Here is a 12,478-nt window from a genome sequence, read left to right as displayed (position 1 = left end):
CTGTCTGACATAAAGTGAATAGTGCAAAAACAGTTAAAAAAGTTAAAAAAGTAGACAACATATAATCAACATATAGCATATAAACAGCATATAAACAACATGAATTAGGAAACGCTATAAGTCAACATGCTGTGTGTCATCAGGGCTGTGTGCCGTCTCATCAGCTGCTGAGCGGCGCTACCATGTTGTTCATGAGCTGAAGAACATGACTGAAGCACAGCGTCACTGCAGAGAGAACTACAAGGACCTGGCCACCATCCGAGACCTGCAGGACCTGGAGACCCTGAACACAACGCTGGACTCAAGCAAAATGGCCGCCTCCATCTCTGTGAGTTTTATTACGTCAGTGACAGCTGGTCTGAAGGTTTTACATCCACACAGTGGTGGAACGTATGCAAATGAACTGCACCTCAGTGTGTACTTGTGCTTTACTGGAGTATTTTAGTTCAATGTTTTTTTTATGTTACATTACAGGTTAAGATCTTACATTTAAAACATTTAATGCATGATTTAATGCAACATACTGCTGATCTGTACTGGATATTTACAGCGTGAATATCTCATCAATCAATGGAAGCCTGTTTCCGGAAAAAAAGAAAAGATAATAAAGTAGAAATTATGAGATAATAAAGTCGAAATTATGAGATAGTAAGTGTTCATGCGCTTCAGTGATGCTGTCTTTTTTCCTTCCTGTTATCTGCGATGTCTTCACAAGTCTAACTATGCAAACGATATGCAACGTAACTGTTGACGTTTTAGCTCAACACATAATAGCATTGCTATGAATGTAGCTGTTGCATGTGTTTCTCAAATTATCTCATAATTATGATTTTATTATCTCATAATTATGATTTTCTTTTTTAAACAAAGATCGTCCATGTAAATATATAGTGGAGTCATGTTGCCTTTGTTAGCACTGTTAGCGCTGTTAGCATCGTTGTCTGTTAGCATCGTTAGCTTCTAGCCATCAGCTCAGCCGTCACCACGTTGTGAGTCTCTTAGTCCATTATGAACAGCAGGAGTGATGACAGAAATAAAACCTTTTCAATGTTCATATTAGGACCTGAATATTGTTTTAAGACAGACTTGAAATAATAAATCTGACTGATCGTCAGAATCAAGACTGTAAATGAGAAGTAAAAATATATGAAAGTCTATTTCTTTATATCACAATGAAACATTGCTTTCAGCGAGCCTGGATAGGACTGTACCTGGACAGCTGGAGGTGGTCTCTGTCAGACCCAAGCTTCTACAAACCCGGAGAGACGGAGTTCAGAGGATGGAGGTCTGGACAACCGGAAAACTTCAACGGAGAAGAACACTGTGCATGGATGCGTTCAGATGGGACATGGGCCGATGACAGATGTGAGTGGATCAGCTGGTCAGTCTGCCTCGATGTCAAAGGTGAGAATATTAAAGTTACTGTGACAAACTTTCATCTTGTGTTCTGGCGCCCCCTGTGGACTAAAGAGGGTCCAGCAACACGTCCTGAGTCTCCAGCAGCGTGAAGGCGGTCACAGAGAAGAGGAGGAGGAGAAGGAGGAGGAGGAGGAGGAGGAGGAGGAGGAGGAGGAAGAGGAAGAGGAAGAGGAGGAGGAGCTCCTCCAAGAGCAGAGCTTCTCCTCTCTGGGAGCCACGGTGGACTGGTCTCTGCTGGAGGCCCTACTGGAGTCTGAGCTGAAGGAGGTTCTGGTGAACCTGCATGATGTCATCTGGTTTCACCAGAATCTGTCTAGCGGTCTATAGAGGACCAGGACTAGACTGAGGTCTCTAGAGGACCAGGACTAGACTGAGGTCTATAGAGGACCAGGACTACACTGAGGTCTATAGAGGACCAGGACTAGACTGAGGTCTATAGAGGACCAGGACTAGACTGAGGTCTCTAGAGGACCAGGACTACACTGAGGTCTCTAGAGGACCAGGACTAGACTGAGGTCTCTAGAGGACCAGGACTAGACTGAGGTCTATAGAGGACCAGGACTACACTGAGGTCTCTAGAGGACCAGGACTAGACTGAGGTCTATAGAGGACCAGGACTAGACTGAGGTCTCTAGAGGACCAGGACTAGACTGAGGTCTATAGAGGACCAGGACTAGACTGAGGTCTATAGAGAACCAGGACTAGACTGAGGTCTATAGAGGACCAGGACTAGACTGAGGCCTCTAGAGGACCAGGACTAGACTGAGGTCTCTAGAGGACCAAGACTACACTGAGGTGTATAGAGCAGTGATTGTCAACCACTGTGCCGCGGCACACCAGTGTGCCGTGAGAGATCGTCAGGTGTGACGTGAGAAAATTTCCAATTTCACTTAATTGGTCCAAAGAAATATTATTTAGCTGCTGCAAATAATTTTCCATTGTTGAGCGTCTGAGCCTGCAATATAGTGGCTGGCAAAGTAATTTCCTATAGAACAGGTCTGCACCTTGTTCTGCTATAAAACAAACTAAACGGCCGCATGTTATTGATCGTACACGACAGCTTGTCATTTCTGGGTCGCGTTACAACTCTTCTCTGCTCTGTGTTGCGCTCGGCGGAGTTCCGTCCCGATGCGATGCACACAGGAGAGACACAGCGGACAGAGAGAGAGAGGCGAAAAATATGTTGCATGCTTTTCACTGGGATTGGGATTTGCTGCTGAGCTCAAGACAAACATCCAACAGCCTGCGGCCTGGAGCTCCATGAATGACGTTTCTGACTTGCATATCGAGAGGCTCTGAAAATATTTTCCAAAAGCCCGAAAAACACACTGCAGTGACAAAGCCTGCTCACTTTGTGGTCGTCATTAAAATAAATGAACACCATGTTTCCTTTAAGTCAGTATTTATCAAACTGGGGCTATTTATTACAGGTGGGGCGCAAGAGGAACTGCTGGTTTTACCGTACGCCGTTAATAGGTCACGCTTGCGCATGCGCGACTGGCCGATTCTTGTAATTTCGCCAAAAGCCGATCTTTATGAGATCTCCCTCCGTGAGGTCGTCTTTCTGCTGTTGCGTCTGTCAACATGGAGCATGAATTGAGAACGGCCGTATCAAATCTACAACCTTGTTTTAAAAAGATTTGTAGAGGAAAGCAGCTCACTGCAGCCAATAATACTGATCCAACTTGATGCTCACACATCTGCACTCATTCTGTTTTGCAAAAAAATAGGTTGTTGTTTTCCACAATAAGCTATTTAGTAACTTATTTAGTTATTTTTTGCAAGGATGTAACTTTATTTGTGTGATAACACTTTTTTTTGTCTGATGGAGCAATCTGGTTTAATTGAAAGTGATTGCAATGTTCTTTATTCTATTATTTATAAAAGCACAGATGGAGTCACGAGAAGTACTGTGAAGTATTACTTTGTAGTACTGTGAGGTACCACGATGCAGTATGTCCGTCTGTCTGTCAGTCGCTCCCCCCCTAAAGCTGTAAACCAGGGGAAACACTGAATACTCTTCCATGCCAGAAGGTAGCGCAATAATGACCTACCACATATGCTGTATTATGCTACAATGTGACATTCTGTAACTTTTTGGGTTGTTGGTGTGCCGCGGGATTTTTTTATTGTAGAAAATGTGCCGCGGCTCAAAAAAGGTTGAAAAACACTGCTCTACTCAGCACTTCACTCTGCTCTACTTTCAGGGCTCTATGAGACATTTGTCTTCATTAACACCCGCATGACGTGGACTGATGCCCAGAGCTACTGCAGACAACACCACACAGACCTGGCCGTGGTGAGGAACCTGGAGGAGCTCCAGAAGGTGCAGAGTTTGATACCCTCAGGAGGCTGGATCGGCCTCTTCAGAGATGGATGGAAGTGGTCTGACGGAAGTGGCTCCTCATTTAAGAACTGGAAACCTCTGGGGCCTCTTGATTATTCTGAGGATTGTGTGTCAGCAGATTTTAGTGCCAATGGACAATGGGAGACCCTGAAGTGTGACGTCAAGTCAGCGTTCATCTGCTACAGTGGTAAGCTATCATTCACTCAGGCTTTTAATGAGGACTTAGGTTTGCTTTATTTGCAGCTACAGTAAAAAAAATAAAAAGAAGAACACTATCAAAAGTAGATTAAAATAAAATCTATAAATATAAAGTTATGGGTCGAAAACACATTGAATATGCAGATCAACTGCCCAACCTAGCGCAAAACACCAAAAGTAGATAGAAATTGTGGAAAATGACCATACTTTTTCTCTTTTATCATTCAAAGTGTTCAACATTCAGGATGTTGATTATTATCAGCCAGAAATGTTGTGACTGATGAAGGTTGTTTGTGTTTCAGACGTTGTTCCTGTTGCAAAGCGAGTGATGAAGGTGAGGCTGACGAAAAGCAGCTCCTCTCTGGACCTGAATGACCCTGTGGTGATGGAGGGCCTCTTGAAGCAGGTACGTCTTCCTCTCATTAACAACAGAACCAGCAGGTGATACATGTGAGCTAGTGGACTATCAGAACAATGTAAAGGTGCTGTGTGTCTTCGTCACTACTGAAGCTAGACTTGTGTCCAGACAACATAACACAACAAAGCTGCTCTAGTGGAAACCAGAGCTGTTCTCCAGCAGTTCCACATGAGGACAGTGTGAGACAGGATGCAGGATGTAGAGGAACAACAGCTTTAGTGAAGACTTCTTCTCTCAATGTTTTGGTCTCTCAGCTCAAACAGAAGCTGAAGGACCAGGGGCTGAACGACGACGTCAAGCTGAGCTGGAAGAAGCAGGCGGATGGAAAAGTCTTCCACAAGGAAGAGAAGAAGACCGGGAAGAAGGGAAGAGATGAGCTGTAATGTTCTTTCAATCCACTCTGGTCAGAGGCTTCCTTTCTCCTCCTCTTCCTCCTCCTCTTCTTCCTCTTCCTCTCAATCAATGGTAGAAAGTACTCAAGTACTGTTTGCAGTGAAGTACCCTGTTTCCATGTCATAGTCCTTTAGACTTTTACTCCACTACATTCATCTGTCAGCTGTAGTTTATACACTCTGAGAAACAAGGGTTCCAATCAGATTCTCCCTGAAGGGCTGAGGTTCTACTACTGACATGTTAATGAGTAAAAATGATCCAATAACAATGTTTATTATATTACAGTTCTCTAAAAGAGTTCATTCTGCATAATGAGTTTTTACTTTTGATCATGAAGAACATTCTTCTGTAGTTTTTACATCATAATTCTGAATAAAGTTGTTTTATTGGTAATGGTGTGTTTTTTCATTGTGATGATGCTTCTTTTGCTTCAATAAACCTTTGAATGAGATTTCTGTTTCACCGTTCTTCATGTACTTCATGTACAAACCTCAAGAACAGCTTCAATGCAGCTTTCCTGTTTTGATTTCACTAAAATATGATTCTATTTTCAAGCAGAACACTGAGCGAAGTCTTTATTACTAAACTGACTTTCCACCTGAACTCAAATGAACTGAGCAACATTTCTCTGTCTCTGCTCTTCACTGCTTTGTTCATCAAGAACAAGACCGCACAAGTTCATGTCTAGAGTAAAAGCAGGTCTACCAAAGACCAGAGGTCAGGGTTCAGGTCCTCGGTCCTGTCTGTGGTCTGGTTTAGGAAAGAAACCCTTTGGTTCAGGTGAAGGGAGGATCCTGTTACTGGAACCAAACTCCTGGAGAGGGGCGGGACTCTCACTTCCAGGAGTTGCCCAGAGTCAGAGCGATGCAAGTCAATGACAGGATGCCTCTGACCGTTCAAAAGCACCAAACAGCAGCTGAGTACGCCGCCTTCTTTGAGTCTGTGGGTGGCGTCCTGGAAATAATTCCATCTTGGGACGTATAGTCATACTGGGACACTTCAAATGGTCACACAGGCAAAGGTGTAGAAATCTTGAGGGGGGGGCCATGTTGGACAACACGGATTCTTGGGTGGTGGGGTGAGCCAGGGTGTCGGTAGTGGTAGGGGTGAGAAGCCCTTTTTGTTTAACAATGTTTTCTCCTGTTTTCTGGTAGACATCTGTACTTTCTTTTGTTCCTTTGTGTGGGCTAGTGAATGTTCACATATTGAGCTATGATTTGGGTTAGAGAATGTTCACATATTGAGTTATGATTTGGGTTAGAGAATGTTCACATATTGAGCTATGATTTGGGTTAGAGAATGTTCACATATTGAGTTATGATTTGGGTTAGAGAATGTTCACATATTGAGCTATGATTTGGGTTAGAGAATATTCACATATTGAGCTATGATTTGGGTTAGAGAATGTTCACATATTGAGCTATGATTTGGGTTAGAGAATGTTCACATATTGAGCTATGATTTGGGTTAGAGAATGTTCACATATTGAGCTATGATTTGGGTTAGAGAATGTTCACATATTGAGCTATGATTCGGGTTAGAGAATGTTCACATATTGAGTTATGATTTGGGTTAGAGAATGTTCACATATTGAGTTATGATTTGGGTTAGAGAATGTTCACATATTGAGTTATGATTTGGACCTTACAGCTGCATCATTTCAAAGAAATAATCATCCTGAAAGTGATTTTTTATATAGTATATAGAGGCGGAGCTGAAACCTTTTCTTTTTATTTCTGTGTGTCATCTTCATTTCCTCTTAACCAGTGACATATAGACTGATATTTACACATCTGAACAAAACTTCACAGGTGCACCTTTTATTATAACCAACATTATTCAAATAGCCCTAGTGGTTGCAGAGATACACCCTTTTTAGTTTGGGTATGACATTTTCGAGCAGAGGCCGAAAAATAGGTGGGTTTTTAAAGTGTTAAAAATAAGGGTTTCAGACCCTTTATCATCCTCATCTTGGCTCTCCTCCACCTTTGATATGTAATTAACTATTATACAATATATATATATCAATCCATATAGTTATTGGCGTGGTCTTTGTCCGTGAATTGATTTTGTCAGTTCCTTTAATTTATGAGTTATTTAAGTAAACTATTAATGGGATGTTTGCTGGCAATCTCCTCCAACCTGCATGAATAAAGGTTAAAGAGATACGGGTTCAATATCTGCATGTCTGGCGATTATTCTCTCTGGGATATGGAAGTCCGATACGGGCTCAACGCGGACGTTTGGTCGCGACACATTGTGGTCGTCTGTGTGCGTCCAAGAAAAGGAAACGAGGTCACGTGTACGACCCCAAAAGGCCGACCTCTAAAACAAGCTGAATAACCTTCGTCCAGGAGGTCGACGAGCATCTAGTGACAGGGTTCATACACATTTTGACCAATGGGTTTCCATGACTTTAAACCAAATTTCCATGAGCAAACATTTAGTGAAATCTGGGTGTAAACAGTAAAAAGTGAGTAAATGTAGTATTTAAACTAACAATGAGAATACAAAGCATACAGTAAACCTTAAATGACACAAATGAATGAGACAATAGTTTGATTACAAGAATAAACATTTATATAGATGCCTGTATGTATGCCTGCTTATATTTTGAGTCTTTCTTTTAAAAGCATATCCATTATTTCAAACTCAGCGTAAATGAACACATGAATATAACACATTTACATGACTTTTACAACACTTTTTGGATTCTATTTTTTCCAGGACTTTTCCAGGCCTGAAAATAACCATTGAATGACTTTTCCAGGTTTTCCATGACCGTAAGAACCTTGAATATGAATCCCTTGTTTTTGCCGTTAAGGCGGGGACTCAAACACAGTGAAAGAGGCTGAAATTCTGATATATTCCACTTAAAACTGTCTTTATACTGCAATTCTCCATTAGAAACATATCAACTCTGAAGTTCAAGTTGCTTTAAATCAATCATGGGAAGCAGTGTGTGTTTATGCTGCATGTTGAATTTCACTGAGCAATCATATAGAGATGTATTATGTATATTGTTGACAGGCGTTTTTGGTGATTAAGTTGCATGAACAAAGAAGCCCTGGCACCAACAGACCATCACGACACTTCCCTTCAAAATACGGCAATTTGAGATTCTGCCTTGCTTATAGGCACACATACCAGTGTGGAAGGTATACATTATCTTTTATGGTTAATTTGGGTGTATATATATGCCACAAACAGCGCGTGGTTTTATTACAATAAGTACTTAAAGAAGCGATTCACACGTTTCTATAAGAAACCGTCTATTTAGTGGCGGTGGAAGAAGTTTGTGTCACAAAATAACTGCAATTCCTTCATAAATGTTTTGTTTACAACACTCAATTAATGCCGAAGTTAGTGGAGAACATGTATAAGACAAGTTATGTTGCAAAGGTGTTCAATGAGAGAATGTGAGGCTTATTTATCAAAGGAGTTTGGTGCCAAGCCGCTGACGCGCAGCCAACGCAAACGTCAACAAAACGCCACGTGGACCGGAGAAGCCTTTTAAAGGAGAGTTTCTCTCACACACACACACACACACACACACACACACACACACACACACACACACACACACACACATACATACACACAAATACTGTGATATAAAAGTTGTATTTGTGTGTTTTCTCTCCAGGTACTCACACATCAGCGTACTGAAGGCGCCGATGGCCAGCAGTCCCTGGACCAAGACGCCGAACCTGTGCGTCAGAGCTCCGTCATCGCAGCCGGTGACGTCGGACATGTTTGTGACCTCCAGGCTGTTCTCCATGGTAACGCGATAAACAACAACAACAACAACAACAACAACAACAGTTGGAGATATAAGCAGCACCTCCCTCAGTGGGCTGTTTATGACATTAGAAAACACCAATTTGTCAAGATATAGGTATAGGAAAGTATTCACTTCCGGTTTGAACATTGCTTTCAAAGTAAAAGCTTGGCAGAAAAACAAAGGGGTAGATTACAAAATGTGGCAATCTGTTTCTCAACGTGTCCCATAAATATTTCAATGTCTACTTTTATGTCAAGGCTCAAACAGCTTTTCATATGTATTAGTATGGGCAGATAGATTATTATTTAATATAAAGATGGCAAAAGCCTATATGTTTGTTTTGAAAATGCAGTCTTCCCTAAATATGTTCAGGTATTTACTTGAAAGCTTGTGAAAAATATATTTTAATTATCACAGACCACAAGGCCTATATCTGCTATATTGCAACAGAAATTGAGGAATTATATACATTGTATTGTAAATGACTGCTAATTCAATTGCCTCTGTATTTTTTTCTTAACTTTATTAATTTAGTGGCCGTATTATTGTATCTGCTGCCTTATTATAGCATTTGTTTCAAGTGTTTATGCTGCTGTCCTGCTTGGGATTTACATGAAGAACAGCAAGTCAAATTGCATCAATATTCGTCACATATTATTTTTCTTTTGTTTCCATCTTCACTGCGTTTGTACCTTCTTTTATTTTGAAGTAATGTTCACTTTACTTCCGGTTGGCTCGTGTAACTCTCGCAGCAGAACTCACTTGAAAGTGCACGTGAGTGTGTGTGTGTGTGTGTGTGTGTGTGTGTGTGTGTGTGTGTGTGTGTGTGTGTGTGTGTGTGTGTGTGTGTGTGTGTCAACGGCACACACGCCTCACGTGAAGATGACATAAAGGATGTATTTAAGTTGTCAGTTCTAAGTGTGTCAGTTATATATAAGTTATATTTATGATTAAAGATGAGAGAGGATTATTGATCACAAAATGATCTAATGATTGCCATAATAATAATATTAATATTAATAATAATAATACAGGTAAACCAACATTCATTGGTTGAATAAGAAATAGTTGAAAATATTTCATTACTTCAAAAAGTTTTCTTGGATCATTAATTCTTATTGTGTTTGATATGAAACAATTGTGATGAGACATGAACTCAGCATGACAACACAGCACGTTCAAATACATATTCACATTATTGTGCAACATTAAAATGTTCTTTGACACATACAACTTAAAACCCAAAGACTTCACACACACCTTTTTGCTTTAATATTTCACATATTGCCATTCATGGACATATTGTTTCGCCATAAATTGTTGCAGATGTGGGATTCAAGTACAAATAAATGCTGTAAAATAATATACATTTATGAATTACTTGCTTCATTTGACCACAAAACATAAAAGGACACTTAGTTGTGAGAATAACGTTTTGTTTCACGCTTAAACTAAAGAGTTCATCGAAGCTTTAGAAGATGCTTAACCTGCGTCTAAGGATGTAGCGTGTGTGTGTGTGTGTGTGTGTGTGTGTGTGTGTGTGTGTGTGTGTGTGTGTGTGTGTGTGTGTGTGTGTGTGAGGGTGCATAATCCCTTCTCGCGCGCGCTTGGAAAGCCTCTTCCCTGCAGATTAATGGCGCAGCGCGCACGCGCCAACCATCTGTTCCTCCAGCGGCACGAGCGCCTCTCCTCCGGGCTGCGTGGTTCCTTTGTGGCTTCCTGGACTTCCCGTTCCAGGTTTCAAAATAAAATCCGCGTTGCAGCATGCGACCAGGTTGCGCTCCTCATATTCACAGCCGACGCTTATTTTGAAGCTTGGAATCGTTGGTGACTTTCTCCTTTTGTATTTGGCTTCTTCTGGTTCTATCCTTCTGAGATCGTTGCGTTTGCATTTGGTTGTTTATTCAAGCGGAATTCATCCAGGATTTCACATTAAAAGAGCAACAAAAACATTTTTAAAAGCTTGAATATATAAATTGATTAAAACCACAATCTAATCAGAAACACCTTGCAGGGATATCTTTAATTTCCTCTATGATAGATTTGAGTTGATCTTACTTATTTATATTCTGCAAAGTTTTCCATTTTAAAATATGTACATCCATGTCTGTTGACTAGTTATGAAAATCAAGACATGCACAAGGACATAAACCAAAGTATCACTATGCATCACGTCTTTCTTTTCCTCTTCTTCTTCCACATATGCATTGAGTTATTATGCATTCATGACTTATTATGCATTGACTCATATTCATAGTTTCATAACCCAAAGATGAGCGGATGACGGTGAAATTCGGGGGATTTTGGTGAAGTTTTCCAGGGGAATCCCAGAAAAATAAGAAAACAACATCTACTCATTTAAAGGTCCAATGGAGAATAAACCTTTGACTTTTATTTTGTTGCACATGTTTCACAAATTATAGTTCAAAGAGGAGTATGCTTTAATTCAACTCCAAACAAACCTCATGTTGGTTTCACTTTCTCTAGACATGCGAAATGATTTCCCACCCTGAGAGTTCAGAGTGGTTCAGTCCCACTGGGGTTGGTTTATGTTTATGGAAATATGTGCTGACCTTTGAACCCGAGGCGTGACTATTAAACGTGGCGCGATGCGCTCCTACCACTAGAGGATACTGTTGACTTTGATAAGGCATCTTAGGGCATTTCTCAAGAGCTGTTTGGGGAGAAAGTTGCTGCCAAAACCCATAAATAAATAAATAAATGGGACAAAGTGAAGTGGTCAAAAGGACAAATGGTTATGGAAAAAGATCATAAATGATTTACTCGTCAGGGTTGTTGGTGCGCGGAAGCAGCAGAAGATGAGGGAACATTTGTGTTGCTGCTATAATCAGCTATATGTATATTCATTTTGTTAATGTATTACCACTTTTATGTTTTGTTGATGATGATTGGAGTTGTTTCTCCTCCTGCAAATCATAAAATAATAGTTATTGGCTCAAACAAACACACACAAAATGACATAGTAGATTTAATTTGAGCTGCCAAAAATGATGAATTGATATATATTGAAATAAATACATCAGAATAAGCAAATAAGAAAACCAAATAATGTCTCTTTGTGCATCACACAGTTTTGCTGGTGAACTTTACTTCCTTTTTTTTATAGAAAACAAAATGAAGAAACATTTAGTTTGCTCCTGTAATCAAAAAATTATATATATATATATATATATATATATATATATATATATATATATATATATATATATATATATATATATTTATATAAAGGTCCATGGAGGAGTTGGCTTGAAAAATATCTGTAGATGATATTTTTTTGGGACATGCGCAGAAGGGAGATGCCATATTGAATCGGGGGCAGCAGCTGAAAGACGTCCCTCGCGCTGCTGTGCTCGGGCTCAAGCGAACGAGGAGAAGAGAGAGAGCGCACGAGCGAGAGAGAGAACACAGAGGGGGTCTCGAGAAGGAGAGGCGACACAAAACTTGGACAGGTAAGACAGGTGACGGCTCGCGCGCGGCGCTGGACGCGGTCCTCGCGGTCGCTGCGTTGTTGTGTTGTCGACGGAATAAACACGAAGAGAGTTCATGTAGAAAAAACCCCCCACGAAGTGCTCCCGAGGCGGTTTCTGTAGAAACGAGGAGATAGTCGCGAGCGTTCGCGTCGCGAGCCCAAGTTGCTCAAAGTGTCTCTCACGCGCTGTAATTAACAGCTTTGACCGGGTTGTCTCGTGGCACTTATACGGTTTATTGCGTCACTGTTTGTTGTCTGTTTATATATTTAATGTCACGTTCATTTTTTTTTCCGACAGTCAAAAACGTTATTTTTAAGGTGTTTCAATGTTGCGTTTAAAGACCTCACGGAGCAAAATGTTGTTTGATGTGACCGCCAAGTTGTTTCCACGGATCCACGCTCGACGTGACTTATCGCAGCCGTTTG

At 40.8% G+C, this 12,478-nt stretch overlaps 1 protein-coding gene across 1 annotated transcript in view; it reads right to left on the bottom strand.

Annotated features, from left to right (window-relative positions):
• tmem110l (transmembrane protein 110, like) overlaps nucleotides 1-8,556 on the bottom strand; it is a gene marked incomplete at both ends in the record, with an annotated part of 18,828 nt that extends 10,272 nt beyond the window's left edge. Inside the window, 1 exon segment of the mRNA XM_079236134.1 lies at nucleotides 8,426-8,556. Coding sequence (XP_079092260.1) covers nucleotides 8,426-8,556 — 131 coding nt within the window.
• Nucleotides 8,557-12,478: the final 3,922 nt, after the last annotated feature.

Source organism: Taurulus bubalis, assembly GCF_910589615.1.
Source record: "Taurulus bubalis genome assembly, chromosome: 20".
Classification (NCBI taxonomy): Eukaryota; Metazoa; Chordata; class Actinopteri; order Perciformes; family Cottidae; genus Taurulus; species Taurulus bubalis.
The sequence above is the reverse complement of the archived record's forward strand: the minus strand, read 5'-3'. Positions and strand labels throughout refer to the sequence as shown.